This window comes from Taudactylus pleione, unplaced genomic scaffold (assembly GCF_031769625.1).
Source record: "Taudactylus pleione unplaced genomic scaffold, aTauple2 ptg000251l, whole genome shotgun sequence".
Taxonomy (NCBI): Eukaryota; Metazoa; Chordata; class Amphibia; order Anura; family Myobatrachidae; genus Taudactylus; species Taudactylus pleione.
The window spans coordinates 5,133,355-5,157,974 of NW_028284653.1; the positions used below are offsets into that span (position 1 = coordinate 5,133,355).

The window sequence follows — 24,620 nt, forward strand, 5'->3', positions numbered from 1 at the left end:
TTCGGGGGTTACAGCACCCTTAACGGTCAAGCCAGCCGGCCCTTTACTTATGACACAGGCGCACGCTTGGCACTACTTTGTTGATGCACGTGCGGCTACTGCGCACACAATTCACAAACACAGAAAATAATTTTTTTTTGGTTTGGACTGGAGTGTACTTTCGGGGGTAACAGCACCCTTTAACGGTCAAGCCAGCCGGCCCTTTACTTATGACACAGGCGCACGCTTGGCACTACTTTGTTGATGCACGTGCGGCTACTGCGCACACAATTCACAAACACAGAAAATAATTCTTTTTTGGTTTGGACTGGAGTGTACTTTCGGGGGTTACAGCACCCTTAACGGTCAAGCCAGCCGGCCCTTTACTTATGACACAGGCGCACGCTTGGCACTACTTTGTTGATGCACGTGCGGCTACTGCGCACACAATTCACAAACACAGAAAATAATTTTTTTTTTGGTTTGGACTGGAGTGTAACTTCGGGGGTTACAGCACCCTTTAACGGTCAAGCCAGCCGGCCCTTTACTTATGACACAGGCGCACGCTTGGCACTACTTTGTTGATGCACGTGCGGCTACTGCGCACACAATTCACAAACACAGAAAATAATTTTTTTTTGGTTTGGACTGGAGTGTACTTTCGGGGGTTACAGCACCCTTTAACGGTCAAGCCAGCCGGCCCTTTACTTATGACACAGGCGCACGCTTGGCACTACTTTGTTGATGCACGTGCGGCTACTGCGCACACAATTCACAAACACAGAAAATAATTTTTTTTTGGTTTGGACTGGAGTGTACTTTCGGGGGTTACAGCACCCTTTAACGGTCAAGCCAGCCGGCCCTTTACTTATGACACAGGCGCACGCTTGGCACTACTTTGTTGATGCACGTGCGGCTACTGCGCACACAATTCACAAACACAGAAAATAATTTTTTTTTTGGTTTGGACTGGAGTGTACTTTGGGGGTTACAGCACCCTTTAATGGTCAAGCCAGCCGGCCCTTTACTTATGACACAGGCGCACGCTTGGCACTACTTTGTTGATGCACGTGCGGCTACTGCGCACACAATTCACAAACACAGAAAATAATTTTTTTTTTGGTTTGGACTGGAGTGTACTTTCGGGGGTTACAGCACCCTTAACGGTCAAGCCAGCCGGCCCTTTACTTATGACACAGGTGCACGCTTGGCACTACTTTGTTGATGCACGTGCGGCTACTGCGCACACAATTCACAAACACAGAAAATAATTTTTTTTTGGTTTGGACTGGAGTGTACTTTCGGGGGTTACAGCACCCTTTAACGGTCAAGCCAGCCGGCCCTTTACTTATGACACAGGCGCACGCTTGGCACTACTTTGTTGATGCACGTGCGGCTACTGCGCACACAATTCACAAACACAGAAAATAATTTTTTTTTTGGTTTGGACTGGAGTGTACTTTGGGGGTTACAGCACCCTTTAACGGTCAAGCCAGCCGGCCCTTTACTTATGACACAGGCGCACGCTTGGCACTACTTTGTTGATGCACGTGCGGCTACTGCGCACACAATTCACAAACACAGAAAATAATTTTTTTTTTGGTTTGGACTGGAGTGTACTTTCGGGGGTTACAGCACCCTTAACGGTCAAGCCAGCCGGCCCTTTACTTATGACACAGGTGCACGCTTGGCACTACTTTGTTGATGCACGTGCGGCTACTGCGCACACAATTCACAAACACAGAAAATAATTTTTTTTTTGGTTTGGACTGGAGTGTACTTTTGGGGGTTACAGCACCCTTAACGGTCAAGCCAGCCGGCCCTTTACTTATGACACAGGCGCACGCTTGGCACTACTTTGTTGATGCACGTGCGGCTACTGCGCACACAATTCACAAACACAGAAAATCATTTTTTTTTTGGTTTGGACTGGAGTGTACTTTCGGGGGTTACAGCACCCTTAACGGTCAAGCCAGCCGGCCCTTTACTTATGACACAGGCGCACGCTTGGCACTACTTTGTTGATGCACGTGCGGCTACTGCGCACACAATTCACAAACACAGAAAATAATTTTTTTTTGGTTTGGACTGGAGTGTACTTTCGGGGGTTACAGCACCCTTTAACGGTCAAGCCAGCCGGCCCTTTACTTATGAAACAGGCGCACGCTTGGCACTACTTTGTTGATGCACGTGCGGCTACTGCGCACAGAATTCACAAACACAGAAAATATATTATTTTTTTAGCACTTGGGGGGAGCACCCCTGATGGACAGAGCACCCCCTGGACAACACTGCAGCACTCCTTTAGGACTGGGACACTGCACAGGACCTTGGAGTGGACACAGCCTCTATGGAGAACTGACTGCACAACACAGTCCAGCCAGCCCCTATGGACTTTGAAGTAGTGGACACAGCCCCTATTAACAACAGCAGCACAGCACAACACAGCCAGCCCCTATGGACTTTGAAGTAGTGGACAACAGCAGCACTACACTACACTACACTACACTACACTACACAGCCCTAACTCCCACCCTCCCTCTTCACTGTCCACAGCCGAGTGAGAAAATGGCGCCGACGCGGGTACCTTATATAGGATCCAAAACCCGCGAGACTCGGAAGGCGGGATGATGACGTTTTGCCTCGATTTCAGATCCGAGTCAGGCGGGAAAAGTCGAGCCTGACTCGGATCGGACTCGGATCGGGGGGGCTCGGGGGGGTTCGGATTTCAGAAATCCGAACCCGCTCACCCCTAATTTTAAGACTCAATTTTAGGTCTTTAGTTTTATGATAATCATATGATCCTTTGTGTTAATAGCATCTTTCTTGTACAGCTTACAGGTCAGTGTTTATGCAAACCAAAGTACAAAGGAAGGAAGTGTGATCAATGTGAACAAAATCACTATGGAAATCCAAAGGTTCAATGCACACGTGAGTATAACGACACATATCCATGTCACCTGTCCTTTTCCTTTTAGATTGGATATTTTTATTGAGCCACATGAAGCTACAGAAAGCAATCTGTCAGACATCTATTTACATATGAAATTTGCCATCTGTACATATGTAGGATTATATATAATGGCTCAGCAACAGTATAGGAAGCATTGGGGCAGAAAATGGGGATGGGGAGAAGCTTGGTGCCGATTTGATTAGAACTCCAAAGAGTAAAATCCATATTAATTAATAGGGGTGCAGGGTAAAACCCATAAAACAAAAAAAAGTTTAAACAGATTAAAAGACTTAAGATGGTCATGCATTTAAATAGTTTATCCTAGAACTTCATGTCCTTATTCTTTATTTAATGACTATTCTGGTCTCTGCTTTCTTTATACTAGAAGTGATAGGCCAAGTGTAAACTCCAATGATCCTATATTATACCAGGACTGTGTTTATTTAGGTAAAGTATAAGATTGGCATATTCAAGGCAGTTTTTAAGATGGAAAAATACAGGCCTCCCAGGCATTTCAAAATTCAAATATCTAAATATATGATTTGCATCCAAATGACATCAATAATTACCCCTGACATTACACTAATACCTTCCCCCAAACACACACACATACTAGATAAACAATTTAAAGCAATACATCCAGAACTCAGTGATTGCCATACGGTAAACCCTGCTTACAGGGGCTGCCATACATTATGCACAGCATCTTAGTGAATGCCTTACAGTATAATGTCTCAAATTAATGTAATCAATGTGTTACATTATATGTCATAGTTATAGTATTCCATGTGCTATTTAAACTCTCTTCCATTTCCTACGTGCCATTAGACCACCTCACATGCCCCTTAAATGTCCCTAAGACAAGAGGCATGAAGTCTTATGTGCAGTTAGAGAACTAGATATCTCAGTTCAGACCCACCACTACCCTAGAGCCAGCCATGAATATTAAGAGAGAAGAATATTAATTATAATAAAAATTGGTATAAGGAGGTAGTTAAGTATTTACAGAGATATTGGTGGAAGGATAAAAGAACAGTTGTGCAATAAGAAATGAGATATCTGTAATGCTGGGCATACACTGCCAGATAAAATGTCTGTCAGACCGACAGACATTTTATCTGGCCGGCTGCCAGCCGCAGATGTCCGCGGCATACACTGTGAGAGAAATCTCACAGTGTATAGCCCAACATCCGCGCTCCGCCCCCAGGAAGGAACACAGGAAATGTCTGTCTGTCGGCTGCGCTGGGCATACACTGCCCAATGCGGCCGACAGTTACCGGGTAAATATCGCATCGGACGGGCATGCTGGACAATCCAGCATGCCCGACCGAGCAATATTTAACCCTCGGTCGCCCCCCCCACGCTACAATTATCGCGGCGATCCGCCGATATCGGACGGATCGTCCCGATAATTGCAGCGTGTATGGCCAGCATAAGAAGTATAATGTATACAGGTGAATGAGAGATAATTGGTGATATACAGAGGGTGGTCAGAATATACAGAAGGAAATAAGCAACAGTATGTTGAGAAACTGTCTTTTAAAGAGAGAAGGGGTACACAGAAAAAAATCTGCATAGCATTAGAGTATAGAAATTAATTTTTACATTTATAAAGACTCGAGATGGATGCATACCAATGGAATGCATGTATCGCAAGAGAAGATGGTTCTACAGGCAGGTAAAATGTATAAAGAGAAGGGTTATACTAAATATCACATTACCTATGGTAAGTTACTTGTAGTTCAGTAGTAGGAATGGCTGTGATCAGACAGTTGACAGAAAGCTCCAGGGCGTAGTGAGCTGCTCTCAGCAGATTAGAAGGGGAGAGTTTTAGAAAAGCCATGATGCCACCTTTGAGGAGAAGGGTTCTCACTCTGCATACCATCCTTCTCTGCAGCAGCAGCTGTTGGGTTGTGTGCCGGTGATGTATTTGGGTCGTGAATACGGCTTTGGCTATATGTGGAGGCCTGGTAATCGGGCACTGGCCAATACTCCCCTGATAGGCCCCATCCTTAACATTTTTTTTTAGCAGGTGAAGTGATTGCTTCCCTTACACCTACCCTGACTAGGTCACTGATTCAAGGCATAAAAGAACAGTATGTACTGACCATATCAAACCCTGGTATGTGCACAGACAAACCCTCTCTCCACACACCATGGCTCCATCATCGCCATCTGGCATACTTAGAAGATAGGTAGTACACCCCCAATTGCAGCAGTCTGCTTGTTTGTATTTCGGTCATTGCTGAGCAACAATATACAGTATATACAATTTCACAATTGTGATGCACAACTGAGTATGCTGGCGCTATATAAATAAATTTTAATAATAATAATAATAATAATAAACTATGCACATGTATGATGTCTCTCACTGCTGAGAAAATTATATTTCCCCTTCATAGGTAATAATCATTATTTGTTTTTTCCATGTATAACATTATAAGAAAGAAAGATAAGGGGCCTGACTCATTTTGGCACTCACCTATCTGTGACTTTAGACAAATTCCACTACAAAGTCCTTTCTGGGTGTAGATCCATGTGTTTGAATGTGTAAGGACTGAGACGCCCACTTTTTACATGCTGTAATACCAGTGGCGGCTCCTGAGGTGCGGCTGCAGCACAGTCCAAAATTCAAATAGGGGAACCACACCAACTGTCACCTCATATGCCACCAAACATCACCGGCCAGGATTCACTGGCAGTTGGTCTGGCTCCCCTATTTGAATTTTGGACTTTGCTGCAGCCCCACCTCTGGAGCTGCTGCTGTGTAAAACCGTTTGGTGCCTTTTTACGCAGCATCGGCCACACCATCAAAATATGCACCAGCGCTATGGCAGGAGCAGTTTCTCTGTCTGAGTATGACCTCCTGTGTAAGCAGTTGAGCATCTGTGTACTCAACCACTTTCACTAATATACCTGTGACACTCCTTTAACACGCCTATAAGACGGATTGTCTCTGTGCCATCTCCCTGTCAGTATCCAGGAATGCTCACTACATTTTCAATACAAATCTCCATGCCTGCATCTAAAAACGCAACTGCAGCTCTGTACGGATGCAACCAAGATGCATGCGCAGTGCGATTTAGATGCATGTGCAGTAGCAACAAATTACTCCACAGCGTCCGACATCAGCAGTACGTGCGACTCAGAGCCAGACCCAAGATCTCTTGTGAGATTGTCTTAAAATGGCAAATACTAGAATAAATAACCATTAATTTATTAAATATGTGTTTTAGCACTTTGTAAGTCACTAAATATTTTGTCTTACTCTAGCTTGCAAGTGTAATGTACAAAGTACACAAAAGCCTATGTGCGATAAAGATACTGGTTCATGCAACTGTAGAACTGGGGTCACTGGAAGATACTGCGATCAATGTGCTCCTAAATTCAAACAAGAGTTTCCCGCCTGTGAACGGTGTCACCTGTGCTTTGACCAGTATGACCCTGAAGTTTCGGCTCTATCGGAGTCTATCCATGGGTTGGTTAGACTAGCTGCTAATATTGGTGCCACCAGATCACAAACTGGCTGTGATGTCCAGCTGAGTATTCTTCAAGATAAACTCTCTACCATAGAGAAAATCTTTCGGAGTCCTATTCTCACACCTGCAAAATACACAAAAGTGAAGAACTACTATGATAGCATACGGTAATCTCAATGTTTCTGTTTTCCTTCTCTTTTCTTTTTAATGATGCTATGAAGAATTGCTGATGGTTGGCCAGAAATTCACTTTATACATGGGAAAAAATGTGAAACTTAAAACTTATTTACAAATAGGTTTTGTTTTACTTTATTTTTATGTTAGAAATGTTCCAAAAAAAATAATCCATGGGGATTAGTGACCCTTTACAGACAATACTGTATAATATGATGGAAGAAAGACCATGGCTCTGACAGTTGTGAACTACAAGTTCCAGCTTCTGTAGCATTCCAATTAGTGGTTCTTTCTGACAAGGCATGTCAGGAACTGTAGGTCTGCAATAACTGGAGAACCATGGGCTGCTTTCTTCCAATCTAATTTTTCTGATTTATTTCTCATCTCATCAGCATGAGCTATAATATAATATGCCAAAACAGTGTAATTGCCAACCATAGACTTAAATTTCCCAATGAGGAAAACAAATCACAGATAATGATAGGTAAACAATTTGGTTTTACCAAGCAATATATTTTGATTAAATATTTTCTCCCATTTCATTTAGTAAGGCCAGCTGTATTCTTTACAGCATTCCTCTATATAAGTCTATAAATCACTTGCAGAATGAAAGCCGCCCCAAAGATTCCAGCATGGCACATGCAAAATCTGCACTTACTTAGCCAAGCTCACTGGAGAATTCGGAGAAATACAATACGTCCTACTGTACAAAGCAGCTCACAGTGTGTGAATGTATGATTTACTTACAAAATATATGTACCTTTTTTTGCAGGCAAAGAGTTAATAAAATAAAAATAACAGATTTTGGAAAATTCAATGAAATTCCAAAACTGAATAAAACAATATGGGATATGGAGAAAGAGATTGATGATTTATTTAAGGAACTGAACAAAATAAAGAAAAAGAAAGAGGGAGAAAAAGTAATCAAAGTCAAAGGTAAGAAGAGCAAACAATATTGTTTCTGTATGGCCACGTAAGTGTTTATTTGTTAGAGGAGTATTAGAGTATGTACAGTATGTCAGTGACAGTGCCCAATCTCATTGCCCCCCCCCTCCCATGTTCCCCTAGCATCAGGATACCAAGGTTGTAGGCTTGCTAATAAATATGCACAACCATATAAAGAATACTCCTAAAAGATAATTAAGTTTAACACAATTTGCATTTGCTGTAAAATCTGCAGTTGCATGTAGTGTAAGTGGAAATCTGCAGCTTTTGCAAGATATGGCACCAGTAGTATATGCACCTCATTGTTTATACTTCACATATACTTACACCCAGGTTTATAGCCATTTGTGTAGTTTGCAAAAATAATCTTCTAGCTAGCACAGTATTCATTCTGCATCAGCTCCATGGTGTTTATCAAGCTTATGGCCTATACACACGGGTCGGTCAGACAACGATCAGATATCGTTGTCTGACCGGCTTGCATGTGCTGGATGTTTGATATCGAACATCCAGCACATGCACCAACCCCCTAACGACTTAACGATCCCGCGATCAACGATCGTGGGTCCCTAGAACAAACAGGTTGGGTTCCTCGATATCAACCAGGTTGGCCTGCATGCACAGGTGATGGTTGATATCGATATTGACCATCCGTGCCCGTGCATCAACTATCATTTGGTCGTTAGAGGGTTGAAAAAAAGAATGATATAGACGATCAAACGATAACGATATCGTTATCATTTATATCGTTCTTTTAAGTTGGACCGTGTGTATGCACCATTAGACATTTCTCTAAAACATAAAAGTACTTTTGTTTTGCTTTTTCTAAATTATTATTTATTTCCCGTCAGATTTTCAAGAGTCTTTTGACAAGATCACAAAACACTACCAAACATCTCTATCTGCTGTAGAGAAAGCACAAAATGTTGCTCCCATTATCCGGACAGCAAAAAAAACTATGAAAAACATTTCAACTACATTGAACAATCTGGATGCAAAAGACAAACTAAATTTTGAAAAGCTAAATAAAATGAAATCTTTGCAAATAATAAAAATGAATGAGATGGTGAGAGTTTTTCTGATAAAGCATTATTGTCTCAATTACTGTATGTTGTTTGTCTAAAAAATACATATCATATTTTCCTTTAATAATAAGATAATATAAATAGCGGTGAGCAAAATACAAAATCAATGTTTTAGCAGACATATAGAACTGGTATAGTAATTGCTACAGTAAACACATTGGATCCCATTACACTATGACCACGATCGCAGCTGGTTCAGAGTTCTATGGTAATGCAAATGCAGCTACACTCACTGTCTTAGTAATGTGCAAAAATATGCAAATGTCAGCAGAAATAGTCAGATACACCTGTGTTTACCTAGCCACCCCCGTTACCTCCCCCAAACACTGACTACCTGTCACTCACTTTGAACCTTTGTGCGGGCATAGTCACAAAACAATTGCTGTGCATGCGCAGTGTGGCTTACACGTATGTACAATGGAAAACAATTGCTGTGCATGTGCAGTGTGGCTTACACGTATGTACAATGGAAAACAATTGCTCGATCTGCGTAAATAAGAGCTTTGCATACATCTGTGAATCAGGCACCGAATAGGCTTTTTGTTCATGGGCTGTAGCAAATCACTCAGCTGCTTAAAAATCGGCATAGCGTACAATTCTGAATCATGCCAGCATTACCATGCAACTCTAAATTAGCCCCACCATCCATTCATTTCAGCAGCTTGGGCAACATGTTCATAGTAAACAAATTAAAAATGCATTATTCTAGTTATTTCACCACTTTAAAAAAAATAGATATATAGTCTTGGGTTAAGACAGAATGAAATGTTATGAAATGTTTTGAAGTCTTATGAAATAGAAAAATCAATATATAATTTGTATGGTACTGCAGAGATAATCAGAAATAGATGAGCCTAAAAGAGACAAATAGGGTCAGCACTGGGGTGAGAGAATAACTGTGGGGCAAAGCAATTGGGGATGGTTTGCTTGTCACAGAATATGTTGTAGCATTTAGGGCCTGAATAAGTGTTGGATGTAAGTCCAACTGAAGCATTTATAAATGTGCTTTTCAACACTGTACATGCATAAAAGAATGCACCCATATTTTTAGCTTATGGTAACTTGCACTGGAATCGGTATGAAATACTGACAGAGGAGATGTCGGCTGTCAGTACAGTGACAGCGACATCCCTATGGTTGGAATCCCGACAGGAGAATGGTGAGTACTGTTCCCTTGTCCTATTTTCCCCCTAACCCTCCATTTTTTGTTCCCTCATACTAACCCTCTCTACCCCGCACCCTAACCCTCTGTCAGAGTTCAGCCGGGGATCGGCCGTCCCTTACCATCCCGCCGGCTTCCTCTGACTTCCCGGGCAGTCGGGCGGCTGGCGCGGCAATGTGGGAGGAGCTGAGCATTCACCCTGTAGCTGTGGTGTCAGGCGACCCGGTGAGCAGGGATCGCAGTTTCCATCATGGGCGCCGCCATGACACTTTCCCTATGTCAGTACTTCCTTCCCTGAGTGGCCCGGCTGGTCAGCTGACACTGTGGGCCTATCAGCAGGCTTCCAGGGGTATATATCCGGCTCCTGTGCTCCAGGTAGTTGCCTGAACAATCATTGTCGCCGCTAGTGTAACTAGAGGAGTCTCATTCCAGGTTCCCGTGCTTCCAGCGTGTTTCTTCCAGAAGCTTCTAAGCTATCTCTCCACAGTGCCTTCACTATCAACAGCCTGTGTGCAAGTTCTACCTCCATCTCTCCACAGTGCCTTTACTATCAACAGCCTGTGTGAAAGCTAACCTCCATCTCTCCACAGTGCCTTTACTAATCAACAGCCTGTGTGCAAGTTTAACCTCCATCTCTCCACAGTGCCTTTACTAAGCAACAGCCTGTGTGCAAGTTTAACCTCCATCTCTCCACAGTGCCTTTCCTAAGCAACAGCCTGTATGCAAGTTAACCCTCCATCTCACCACAGTGCTTTACCATCGCAGCCTGTGTGCAAGTTAACCCTCCATCTCATCACAGTGCTTTTACCATCACAGCCTGTGTGCAAGTTAACCCTTCATCTCATCACAGTGCTTTTACCATCACAGCCTGTTTGCAAGTTAACCCTTCATCTCACCTCAGTGCTTTTACCACTACAGCCTGTGTTCAAGTTAACCCTTCATCTCATCGCAGAGCTTTTACTATCACAGCCTGTTTGCAAGTTAACCCTTCATCTCATCGCAGTGCTTTCACCATCACAGCCTGTGAGCAGTTTAACCCTTCGTCTCATTGCACCCTAGTGCATGATCTCCAGCCGGCAATCCGGTATATACTTCGTGGGATATCCAGCTGTTACCTCAGCCTACCAATAAATCTCCACACCTCTCTAGCCAGCACCTCAAGTTCCTTTCTCCAGCCAGGAGTTCTATCCCACTCCCCACGTGCCTATTCCAGGCATTACTCTTGGGCCACGGGTGTTTTGATTCTCTTTTCCCTGCAGGCCTTGGTCACCAAGTCAAAGGACCGCGACCTGCTTACAGGGAGCCGCACAAGCCCATATCCCGCTTGGAGGGGTCACTGGCGAACACCTTCTTGTGAGTTAGACTCCGCACCATTGACTAGGTCTAGCCAACGACCAAGACTTGTGGATGTGGAGATCATACGTCCAGGCCCCTCGCCTTCGCCTCCTCCCACAGCCTCAGACATCGACTTTCAAAAACCCGCCGCCAAGCGTGACACCCTCCTGGAAAGTGCCTAAACCTAACCCTCCCCCCTTAGTGCCTAACCCTAACCCTCCCCCCAGTGGTGCCTGTACCTAACCCCCCTGTCTGAAGCCTAACCCTAACCTGCCACCACCCGCAGCCTAACCCTAATAGGGGTATTCAATTTGGAGAGAAAAGTTCAGAATCAGTGATAAATTATCGCCGATTACGTCATTTTCGACGATTTCAATTATCCCCGTATTCAATTTCAAAGACTTTTTGCAGGTTCGAAAAGTCTTTGAAAAAAAACGGGGATAACTTTTCACCACTGAATAGGTGGCGAAAAAAAGTGCAGAATTGGGGTTTAGGGGTGCAGGTTTAAAAAAAATAGCCTGCATCCCTGGGAATGTCATTTTAAAATAAACTGTCAAAAAAAGTTTAAAAAAAAAAAAGGGACACCCCAAAAAAAAATTAAAAAATTTGGGGTGAAAAAAAAAAATGGGAAAAAAGTGTTTAAAAATAGGTAAATAGGTTCAGGGCTATTCTGCAAATATGCGGCAGGTGTTTTCTAGAATAGATTATTAGCGGCAGGTGCATATTTGCAGAATTTTTAAATAAAGACTTTAGGGACTTAAAAATATGCTAGTACCCATTTTCATGTACCCCAAATTTGATGGGACCACTTAAAAAAATGAAAAAAAAAACCGAAGTGCTCTTCTGCAACACTTCTTCAATGTCGGGAAAAAAACACCTGCAGCCGCTATTTAAAACCCCGACTTTCATTTGCAGGCTAAAACGGGGGTACCCATAGTGATCCCCCATGTTTTTACAGTTTTAAGGGGGTCCTACAATTTATTCCAGGTAAATTTCATTTTTTTTCGCCGATCCTACTTCGCCGGGTCCCGTTTTGGTAGCTTTTAAATTGAATATGGGGATAAAGCAGGCGCTCGCCCGATACTTTATCCCAGGAAAATCTCCGATGTGGAGCAAAAAGTCCAGCACGGACTTTTCGCTCACATATCGAATACCCCTCTAAGTCTCCATGGGGTGCCTAAACCTAAAGGGGCTGATACTTACCTTGCCCCAGTTTCCTTACGATCGGAATGCTGACTTACAGGATTCCAACATTGGCATCCCCAGTTATGTCGGGGTTCCAATATCGGTGTTCTGTAGGCATCCTGATCGTAGGGATATTATCCGCATTCCCTTGCACTTGTAGTAGGAGCTTGCACATTTAAGTATAGCACGCCCCTGGAAATGTGGTTTAATTAAAATTAGTTAGACTTGGCAGCATACCTAGAGACGTAGGCTTAATTTTGGCCTGTATATAAGAACTGGTGGAAAGATGTGTTGTTGATGATAACAGCATCAGCACATATTTTTCTTTGCTAAATTAAGAATGAACAGCCCCATTTAATAACAAGTGATATGCTTGTTATCACTTGTTACTAATTTTAAATGGTGCTCAAATTTATCAGATCCTGTCATTTTTCAAACACAGCCTGTAAAATAACAGTTAGGAGCTGATTGGTTGGAGTACTTAAGATTAGTATTGAGTGATAACAAACACATCACTTGTTATTAAATGGGGCCCTAAATATATTTTTTAAAACGACATACCACAATTTGAGCTGGTTACCACGTTTGTGAAGTGTGGGTGGCGTAACCAGCAGTAAAAGTGGTAACCAGCATCAGACTGATAGACTGGGCTTGTCACACTATAACATGTCATGATGTGAATACCACCCTTGCTATATTCCCAGTTTAAAGTATAATGTATGAGTGCTATTCTGCATGGGACTTAAATTTCTAGATGATTAGGTCCCACAAAAAAACTTGGGACCTCCATCCACAGGGACAACTAGCCCCATACTAAAAAGCACTTGCACATAAAACAAAGAATAAAACTGAGATTATAGCGAGGGTGGCATTATACTCGTAAAGTGTGAGATATATAACAGTTTTATTTTACTCACAGAAATCTTTGTGCGAATTCAGGAAAGTTCATTGTAAATCATGATTTAATTCCCATAAGCTTCATATATTATTTATTCATGACAAGTTCTAAATGGAATCTATTTTTCATAGGTTTGTGGAACGGTTTGGGACTTTCCATGTGACATTGCACCATGTGGAGGTGCTTTATGCCGAGATAAGTTTGGTAATAGAAAATGTGGCGGGACAAACTGTAATGGAGCTTTGTCAGTGGCAAAAGATGGACTGAAGAAAGCAAATGAATCAGATGCTAAATTAAAGAGTGTTGTAGTTCATCTCCTTGAAGCTGAAAAACAGGTGAATATTTAAAAAAATATATTGTTGTCTTCAAATATAGTTAATACTATGCTGGAAAACAGTGCACATGTTTCACAAAATATGACATATAGACAGTATTTAAATTATTGCAGTCTCTATATCTACTGTATATATAATCTGTTACTGTCCATCTAGCAACTGCACAGCTCTCACTGGCTGTCTGATGCCTGAAAACATTCTCTCTTCAGCTCCAGCATTGTATGCTTGTAAGCACCTGTTAGCACTTGCAGCACCAGTTTCCTCCAGGTAGAGCCAGGAGCCAAGCTCCCCCCCTTCTCCGCAACGTGTATAAGGGAGAGATGGGAAGGGGACAAAGATAAGAGAGAGAGATGAGAACAACAGAGGAGTGAAACAGAACTCAGGGTGAGGATGGACAGATACATGAGAGAGATGGTTGAGAGATGAGATAGATGGAAGAGGAGGACAGATGATAAAGAAGGACACGAGGGGATCATAGATGAGAGAGACAGACATAGTGGGTAGGTGGGTCAGAGATGAGAGAGAGAGACAGGAAAAGGGGGACAGAAATGAGACAGCAGATAGAGTTGGAGGGAGGAGTGGCAGAGATGAGTGAGAGAAAGAACTGATAGGGGGCAGAAAGGAGAGAGAGACACAACACAAAGGGGAGACAGATGAGAAAGGCAGATGGGGATGTGGGGGATAGCAATGAGAGAGAAAGATGAAGGAGGGAGGACAGGGATGAGAGACCGATAGAAAGGGGAAGAGGTGATAGAGATGGTAAGGTGGGGAAAGAGAAAGAAAAAACAACATGTAACACTGAGCATGACAGCTAGAGACCCTACGAATGTTGGGTCCAAAATTCTAGTTTTAAATTTAATATAACTTAATATAAAATAATTTAATTGGTAACAAATGCAAGGTTCCATAGTAGTCTCTTGTCTCTGTGAGCTGTTACTGTAAACATCAATCATCTTTGCTTGCAGATATCCAGATATTATATGAGCAGATGCTCATCATGCATGTATGCATATTATGCAAGCTGGCCCCGAACATGGTAGAAAAATGCTAGCATAAATTCTCATTTTACTATTTACTCTTCGCTGGGGCGAGATCTTATCTTATCACCAACCCTGTAAGAGAATCTTCTTAAATTAACCCCATTGCTGCAATATGTGGCAACAAAAAAAATATAGTTATCTGGGCAAAATAGTAAAACTGTCAACAAGTGAGAAACTAGTTTTTGCTGCCTTTAGGATTGTGCCATTTAGGACTAGTTTATCACCTAAATGGAGATTAGTAGGAGAAGAATAATAAATATAATCTGACTAGTAAAATGCACATTAAAAAAAACTTTTTTAAAGAGTAATATATGTATTTCAGAGAGACAAGCTAGACTGATCTGTATTTTATAAACACATAGGGGCATATGTATCAAAGCTTTATGTGAGATAAAATTGTGAAATATATATCACCAACCAATCAGCTCCAAACTATCATTTCTTACACACCGCCTGCAAAATGTAAGTTAGAAGCTGATTGGTTGGTGATATCTCACAATTTTATCTCACATCAAGCTTTGATACATATGCCCCATAGACTGAATTAACCACGGCGTGTTACTATAATTCCCATAATTCCAAAGAGTAAACATTAATTAATAAATATGTTTAAGTTGTATTGAACAACAACTTTCAGTTGACTGTCATCCGCTCTTTGAAGCATGATACCTGAAACAAATCTACTCTCTTATAGATTGAAAACATAAGGCGACTGGCAGAAGACACAAAGTTAAAAGCTGCAAGATTGAACAAAACATTAAGCAAAGCAATGACTCGTATAGAAGCTGACAAAAATCGTTCAAAAGAGCTTATAAAGAATGTTAAAGATTTTCTATTAGGTATGTGTTCTTATTTATCTATACACTGGCTAACATGGATAACTTGGAATATTTTTGTAACAATTACAGACTATCCTAGACACCAGCAATATTGCACCAGATTAACTATTAACTTTCCAGTGTAATTGGTGATAGCTATTCAAATCTTCTGTTACTCCTGGATATGCAATAAAGTTCCAGGTATTTGATAACCTGTTTTATTTATAACAGTACATACTAATTGACAGTCAGGTAAATAACATTGTGAATATTGTATTCTGGAGTGCAAAGAATGATTGGAATGTTATAAGTATGAATTAAATTGAGATTACATTAAATGGGAATGGGATTGAAATGCCGACAGCGGATGCTCAACAGGAGGATATCTCGACTGGGGCAGGTAAGATTCTAACCCTCCCCTGTCCCCCCCCCAAACCCTAACCCTCCTTTAGTTGTGTCTAACCCTAACCTCCCCCTAGGGGTGCCTAAACCTAACCCCCTCTACCCGCACCCTAAACCTAACCCTCCCGGGGGGGTAGCTAGACCTAACTTCCCCCTGGTGGTGCCTAACCTTAACTCTGAGCACTAGTGGTGCGTAACCCTAATCCCCCCCAAAAAATAAACCTAACCCTAACCCCGCTAGAGTGCCTAATCCTAACCCTCCCCCACCCCCACTCCCGCGGCTAACGCTAAGGACACCCCGGACTTACCTTTTTTCGGGCTGGAGTTCCGGCATCGGAATTAACATAGGCGTTGGTATTTTGACGCCTATGTTAAATCCCTTGCTGGGATTCTGCTGTTGGGATTGAGACCAGCGGCCATGCGGCTGCTGGTCTCATAACTACATCCCATTTATTTCAGCTGCTTAAACTGGAATTTTACACAGTAATGGGAAAAGTTCTTCTCCCTCATCCTACTTCCTTTATAAAAAAAAGAATGCTGTGAGATTGAATCATTTCTATTTAAATTGATGTTATTCGCTCTTTTGTTAAAACAAAGAAAATTGTAGCAAGGAAGACGTTTGTGTCTTTTCTACTTCACTTCATACCAAAATGAATAGTTGGCATTGGGCTAAATCTACAATTTTTAAAACACTGTGTCGAGCAACTTCAGAATTTATTTTGGAATATAATATAAACAACAATATAATGGGTCTGTCCATTTGGCAGACAGATCTTGCAATTTTTAGCAATGCACATGTTCTGTAGCTGAGCAAACATAACTATGAGCAACAACGAACCACTCAGTCATACACATTTCACCCACATCTTGCAGATAGATGTAACTCGGATGGTAACTGGACTTTCACACACAGGACCATTAAGAGCCGTCCCAGGGAAGGGGGTGTGGCCTAATTGCGGGAGGCGTGGCCATGTCCCCTTAGGGGTAAAAAAGGAACAACCTAGTTGCAGCGACATGGTGCTGTGGCGATGGGGAGGGGGCCGCTGTGAGCCCCTCAGCTCAGCACAAATCCAGGGGGAGGAGCGATCAGAATGATCGCTCCCCCCCACAGGCAGAGGAGACTGCTGCTGCACTGCAGTCTCCCTTTGCTGCTGTGTGCTGAGCTGCTCAGTTCACAAGTAAGTGGGAGGGAGAGGGGGGTTGGTGTTGGACCCAGGCCCCCGCCGGGCCCCTTCAGCAAGCCCGGGCCTGGGTAATTAGTATCCCCCCCTCTCGGCACCCCTGTTCACATAAGTGTTCTGAGGGCATAACTCAAGCATTGTGGGTTATTTAGAGGTGATTGTATGCAGATATCTGTCTGAATTCTGACATCTGTTGCACCAAGGATAGTGCTAGTACAAAGTCATGATGAAGGCTACTTTCACAAGTGCATGGATAGGGATGGTATGGAGACATATATTTGTCCAACTCTGAATACAGATGAACTTCCTCAATTATTGCCATGCATGAAATGCGGCTGCATCTGATCTCTGAATCAGGCCCAATTTGTGTTAATACTTGATCTTGCATAAAGTAAATGATATCATAATCTGCTATACCTCCCACACGTGCACTTTTCTCAAGGTTTAATTCAGAAAACTCAATTTCATTTACTTTTATGTATTTTTTAAGTATTTTTTTCAACTTTGAGTAAACTTTTAATATCAGTGGAGATTGCTTGATCTACTTTATTACCAGCATAGATATGTTCAGTGTAACCTGGACCATTGTAATGTGGATTATAGTGATGTCACCAGATTTGCCTTTTCTGTATATGGTATAATACACTTTCACACTGACTACACACAGTATATAATTTGAAAACTGTCTACAGTGATTAAGTGACCAGAAAGTGAAAGAAATCTATTCTGGCCCATTTACAGTGGATAAATGTTTTCACCTATCTAGTAGAGGTGTGCTTTACCACATATGAGCTTGAAGTGAAGTTGTTGCCGTACCTTGCTTTAGCCAGTAGAAATAACAGTAAAATATCTATAAATCAATGTTGTCATTGCAGAAATGTTTATTTACTAACTGTTGTCCAACATTTCTTGTGGCCTTTATTTGTCTCTCATTCGTTTGTCTTTCCTTCAGCACCCCCCCTTTTGTTGCCCCCCTCTTCCTTCATCTCTATCTTTCCGCTTCCTCCGCTGTCTATTTCTCTTTCTGTGCCTGTCATTCTTCCCCCTCTATCACTCCCCTTTTTCTTTCTCTCCTGTTACTCTGTCTCTCTCTTGCCTTCTCTCTCTTCAATCCTTCTCTCTCTTGTTCACCTGCCCCTCTGTGTCTATTGTCTATATTCAATACTACTTTTAGATGGAAAATATAGAATAGCAGTTAAATTTGTTTTGTTCATTTTATGTTTGTTACATTAGGATGAGAGTGCATATTGTAATTTTGGGTCTCATTTATCAACAAGTATTATCATTTTCAAACAGTGATACAACTTGTTGTGTATGATAAATGGTGCTTCAGCCAATCAGCTTCTAACTGTCATCTGTTTGAAAAATGACTGATTGGCTGGAGCACCATTTATCATACGCAACAAGTTTTATCAGTCATTGTGAATCATAAAACTTGTTAATAAATGAGGGCTTTAGTTTTATATACCAGATGTTTTCAGTAAAATTCATGGAGATGACATGTCCTTTTTAAAATAGGAAATCTTTGCAATGGTTCTGCACAAATATAATCCTCAGCACGTTATCTGCACATTTGCTAATATATCTAAGAGTTGTTCGGTATTAACTGGCTATTTACTTGTAGAACGTGTACCAGTTTATCAATGCCGAGGCATTTCTAAGAAGCCACAGGAAGTCGGTAAGCGTTATCTAATACAAATTCTGCAAGATATATCTAATGCATTATGTTGTTGAGTATGTATGCTTTGTGTTTGTTACAATTTTTGCCAACAAATATATTTCATAAAATCCCTGTACATATATTTATTTATAAGAATAGGGGGCCCATTTCTCATTCAATATTTGAGGTAAAATTCCCGAAAACACATATTTTCGGGGCCTTTACCTCAAATACTAAGTATCCCCCGGATGTATGATCCCTCCATTACCGCTGGCAGCCGCCTCCCCCATAGGTTTCTATGGGGCATGCGATGCTGCCAAATGTACCAATATCCGGAATGCGAAGCATTCCCGATATTGCCCTCAGCAGCTAACGCCATCTGAAGATAGCATTAGCCGCTGTAGTCTATAGGCACTTACCGCATATCAGCCAGCGGAGGGATCTCCCAGATCCTTCCGCCGGCAATGGGTGCCGCTCATGTGCAGTCCGTGGGACTGCGCATGTGCAGCAGTCCCGAATGCACTCCGGCCACATCGCAGGTCCGGGCTCCTTTTCGGAGCCCGTCACCCTGCATGTGCCGGTTAATACATCCGGCCGCTATGATCGCATTTTGCAATGCGATCATGGGCGGTACTGGATGCCCTGATCGCATTGCAAAATGCGATCATTAATAAATGGGCCCCTAGATCATTTGGTAGTAGTTCAATTTCCATTTCCAACCCCCTTAAATTATAATTATAGATTATTAAATAGATGTATGTAATATATAATAACTAGGGGTGTGCACCGGCCACTTTTCGTGTTTTGTGTTTTGGTTTTGGATCTGGATCTTTCTTCGTGTTTTGGATCTGGATTGGTTTTGCCAAAACCACCCTTGCGTGTTTTGGGTTCTGGGTTTTGTGTTTTGGATCTGTATTTTTTTGAAAAAAAGCATAAAAACAGCTAAAATCACAGAATTTGTAGGTTTTTCTGCTCCTATGCTATTATTAACCTCAATAACCTTAATTTCCACTCATTTCCAGTCTATTCTGAATACCTCACACCTCACAATAGTGTTTTTATGTCCAAAAGGTTGCACCGAGGTAGCTGGATGACTATGCTAAGCGACACAAGTGGGCGGCACAAACACGTGACCCATCTAGGCGTGAAACTGCAGTGGCAGACAGGATGGCATTGAAAAACTAGGCCCCAAACTGTACATAATGCAAAGAAAAAAAAGAGGTGCAAGATGGAATTGTCCTTGGGCCCTCCCACCCACCCTTATGTTGTATAAACAGGACATGCACACTTTAACAAACCAATCATTTCAGCGCCAGGGTCTGCCACACAACTGTGGCTGAAATGATTGGTTCGTTTGGGCCCCCACAAAACAAGCTGGCAATTTATCTGTCCCTGCACAAACTGGCTCTACGGAGGCAAGATGTCATCCTCATCCTCCTCATCCACCGATTCCTCACCCTCTTCAGTGTGTACATCCTCATCCTCACAGAGTATTAATTCGTCCCTGCTGGAACCACAGGTCCCTCTGTACGTTCTGGAGGCTGGTCTCCCTGGAAGAGTTGATAATTCATTTTATGAACATCATCTTCTCCACATTTTGTGGAAGCAACCTCCTACGCCTTTCGCTGACAAGGTTCCCGGCTGCACTAAACACTCTTTCGGAGTACACACTGGAGGGGGGGCAACTCAGGTAAAATAGAGCCAGTTTGTACAGGGACCTCCAAATTGCTTCTTTTTCCTGCCAGTACAGGTACGGACTGTCTGACATGCCTACTTGGATGCTGTCACCGATGTAATCCTTTAACAGACAGACGCACGCTTGTCGCTGCTGCTTTGAGGATTCAAGTGCGGCTACAGCCCACACAATTCACAAAGACAGAAAAAAAAAAGAATATTTTTATTGTTTGTGGAGCACACTTTGAGGGTTACACCACCCTTTAACAGACAGACGCACGCTTGTCGCTGCTGCTTTGAGGATGCAAGTGCGGCTACAGCCCACACAATTCACAAAGACAGAAAAAAGAAGAATATTTTAATTGTTTGTGTAGAACACTTTGAGGTGTCACCACCCTTTAACAGACAGACGCACGCTTGTCGCTGCTGCTTTAAGGATGCAGGTGCGGCTACAGCCCACACATTTCACAAAGACCAAAAAAAAAAGAACAATATTTTAATTGTTTGTGTAGAACACTTTGAGGTGTCACCACCGTTTAACAGACAGACGCACGCTTGTCGCTGCTGCTTTAAGGATGCAGGTGCGGCTACAGCCCACACAATTCACATAGACAGAAAAAAAAAGAACAATATTTTAATTGTTTGTGTAGCACACTTTGAGGGTGTCACCACCCTTTAACAGACAGACGCACGCTTGTCGCTGCTGCTTTAAGGATGCAGGTGCGGCTACAGCCCACACAATTCACAAAGACAGAAAAAAAAAGAACAATATTTTAATTGTTTGTGTAGCACACTTTGAGGGTGTCACCACCCTTTAACAGACAGACGCACGCTTGTCGCTGCTGCTTTGAGGATGCAGGTGGAATCTAGACGGGATTTGGAACCGAGGACACACTACCTCCATCAATTGTCTAAATCCCACTGCACTAATGTCGGATACCGGACGCACGTCTAACACTAACATAGCAGTCAAGGCCTCAGTTATACGTTTTGCTTCAGGATGACTGCTGTCGTACTTCATCCTCATCGCTAGGGACTGTTGGAGGGTCAATTGTTTAGTAAAAGTAGTGATGTTCCTACTTCCTCTCTGGGATGATGAACAACTCCCAGCAGCAGCAACAGCACTAGGAGGAAGTGGTTCTTGATCTTTCCCTATTTTATTTTTATCGGAGAAAGTTTGGTCCTCCATTTATGTTATATTGATATATATACGTGCGGCTAAAGCGCACACAAACACAGAAAATATTATTTTATTTTTGCTGGAGAGTAGTGCACTTTGTGGGTTACACCACCCTTTAAGAAATGAGCCAGCCGGCTCTTTACTTATGGGACACAGGCGCACGCTTGGCGCTGCTCCTTTGTTGATGCACGTGCAGCCACAGTGCACACAATTCACAAACACAGAAAATAATTTTTTTTTTGGTTTGGACTGGAGTGTACTTTCGGGGGTTACAGCACCCTTAACGGTCAAGCCAGCCGGCCCTTTACTTATGACACAGGCGCACGCTTGGCACTACTTTGTTGATGCACGTGCGGCTACTGCGCACACAATTCACAAACACAGAAAATAATTTTTTTTTTGGTTTGGACTGGAGTGTACTTTCGGGGGTTACAGCACCCTTAACGGTCAAGCCAGCCGGCCCTTTACTTATGACACAGGCGCACGCTTGGCACTACTTTGTTGATGCACGTGCGGCTACTGCGCACACAATTCACAAACACAGAAAATATATTATTTTTTTAGCACTTGGGGGGAGCACCCCTGATGGACAGAGCACCCCCTGGACAACACTGCAGCACTCCTTTAGGACTGGGACACTGCACAGGACTTTGGAGTGGACACAGCCCCTATGGAGAACTGACTGCACAACACAGTCCAGCCAGCCCCTATGGACTTTGAAGTAGTGGACACAGCCCCTATTAACAACAGCAGCACAGCACAACACAGCCAGCCCCTATGGACTTTGAAGTAGTGGACAACAGCAGCACTACACTACACAGCCCTAACTCCCACCCTCCCTCTTCACTGTCCACAGCCGAGTGAGAAAATGGCGCCGACGTGGGTACCTTATATAGGATCCAAAACCCGCGAGACTCGGAAGGCAGGATGATGACGTTTTGCCTCGATTTCAGATCCGAGTCAGGCGGGAAAAGTCGAGCCTGATTCGGATCGGACTCGGATCGGGGGGGCTCGGGGGGGTTCGGATTTCAGAAATCCGAACCCGCTCACCCCTAATAATAACCTTAAATTATTTATATATAATCATGTAAGTCATAGGGGTATATTTACTAAAGTGCATGTTTTTAGAAGTGGAGTTGTTGCCCCTAGCAACTAATCAGATTCTACTTAACATTTATCTAGCACCGTCTAGAAAATAATACATAGAATCTGATCCACTTCTAAAAACCAGCACTTTAGTAAATATACCCTATAGTGTGTCCATTAATAAAATTTATTTATTACCAGTTATTTATATAGCGCACACATATACCGCAGCACTTTACAGAATATTTGTCCATTCACAAATGCCTGCCCCAGTGAAGCTTACAATCTAAATTCCCTACCTAATGTTTACAAACTAGGGTTGTTATTTTTTTTTGTTGGGACCCAATTACCCTACCAGTATATTTTTGGAGTGTGGAAGGAAACCAGGGTACCTGGAGGAAACCCACACAAGCACAGGGAGAATATACAAACTACACACAGTTAGGGCCATAGAGGGAATCAAACCCACAACCTCAGTGCTGTTAGGCATTAATGCTAACCATTACACCGTCTGTGCTAAGCCCTTTACCACCATATTTGTACACTTGCATTTCAAAGCACTTACTTTAGCAACTCAGCAGGCTAAATACTGTAAGACACATTAAGCAAAACCACAAGCGCTACAGTTCTGATAATCTGGCAAAGTAGAACACATTCAAAATATATTGTAGTAATCTTGAACTTATATGAGAATCCAACTCTGTTTATTTAGCAGAGTCTTGGCGCAGCATTTATTTATTTATCTTGCACATTTCTGCCATAATATGAGAAATAAAAAGATAAGGTACATACACAACGATTTTTTGAACGATTTAACTATAACGACGTCGTTATCGTTCAATCGTTCAAAAAATTGTTCAGTGTAAAACGATAAACGATGAATGATTATGGTTCATGCACGTTCACGGTTGTCGATTGTAGTTTGTAGTTCAGTCAGACTGGCCAACTGAACGATTTTCAATAGAAGTTGCAACATTTTTCCTTCAACACACAGAAAATCATTTATTAAGTAAAGTAAGACCAACTACTTTGTAAAATGATTTTCGTTCACTTTTTCAAGGGAAAATCTGAACGAAAATCATTCAACGAAAATCATTCATTACTTACATCGTTGTGTGTGTATGCACCTTTTAATGCATAATTCTAACAAATTTTATTATAAAGACAACTAAATTGTTAATTCCAATGCATTGACATGATGTTATTCTCTTTGCAGATGCTACTCTAGACCCAGAAGAAATAGAGAAAATAGCTAAAGAAATTCTTGCCATTAAACTGCCAGCCGCCCCTTATGATTTAATTAACATGCTGAACAAAATGAAAAAGTATTGTGATGATTATAATCAAAACAAGAAGAATTTGCAAAGCCAACTAGATCAAGTAAAGAAACTCACTCAGCAAGCAAAGGATGCCAAGTAAGAGTATTCTCAAAATAGCAAGTTGCTGTTTATTACAGTATGTGGCTAGGAGATGCAGAGGCCTTCACACTGGGCCAGTTTAGTGCAGAGTAGTTAAATAGACATACAGTGCACACATGATCACTGCCCAACCTCTCAAAATAACTATGATATGTTGAATATTATTTTACACTGAAATCTGTGTAAGTAGGTGATTTAAAATGACTTAATATTAAGTAAACATACATTACGCAATTATACTTGAGTGGTCAGTGTCATTAATGCATACATGCCTACCCTCCCGGTTTTCGCGGGAGGCTCCCGATTTTTCGGGTAACCCCCCGCACCCCCGGAAGGGTAGGCATTTCTCCCGCTTTCTGCCCACTTCCTAGCGAAGTGGGCAGAATGGGGAGAACTTCCGCGGCAATCGCGGGTCTCTGTGTAGGGGGCGGGGCTTAATTATGCGATTCTGCACGAATTGTGGCATTTAGCCCCACCCCTTATGCAAATTTACGCCAATCGCGGCAATTTCCCACGAAGGGGGCGGGGTCTAATGATGCAAGATGTCAGGCCCCGCCCCCATAACGACCCGATCTTTCTACTCTCCCCAAGTCTCCTGCAAAAGAGAAATACCATGTAGGCAAGTATG

General features: G+C 42.4%; 1 protein-coding gene across 2 annotated transcripts in view; it reads left to right on the top strand.

Moving 5' to 3' along the window:
- Positions 1-24,620, top strand: part of LAMB4 (laminin subunit beta 4) — a 269,670-nt gene that overhangs the window by 195,736 nt on the left and 49,314 nt on the right. For both annotated transcript variants that reach the window (XM_088480192.1, XM_088480193.1), the window contains 8 exons: positions 2,814-2,910; positions 6,209-6,581; positions 7,361-7,524; positions 8,385-8,599; positions 13,330-13,533; positions 15,268-15,412; positions 18,599-18,652; positions 23,791-23,989. In XM_088480192.1, coding sequence (XP_088336318.1) covers positions 2,814-2,910; positions 6,209-6,581; positions 7,361-7,524; positions 8,385-8,599; positions 13,330-13,533; positions 15,268-15,412; positions 18,599-18,652; positions 23,791-23,989 — 1,451 coding nt within the window. The remainder of the gene's footprint in view (positions 1-2,813; positions 2,911-6,208; positions 6,582-7,360; positions 7,525-8,384; positions 8,600-13,329; positions 13,534-15,267; positions 15,413-18,598; positions 18,653-23,790; positions 23,990-24,620) is intronic.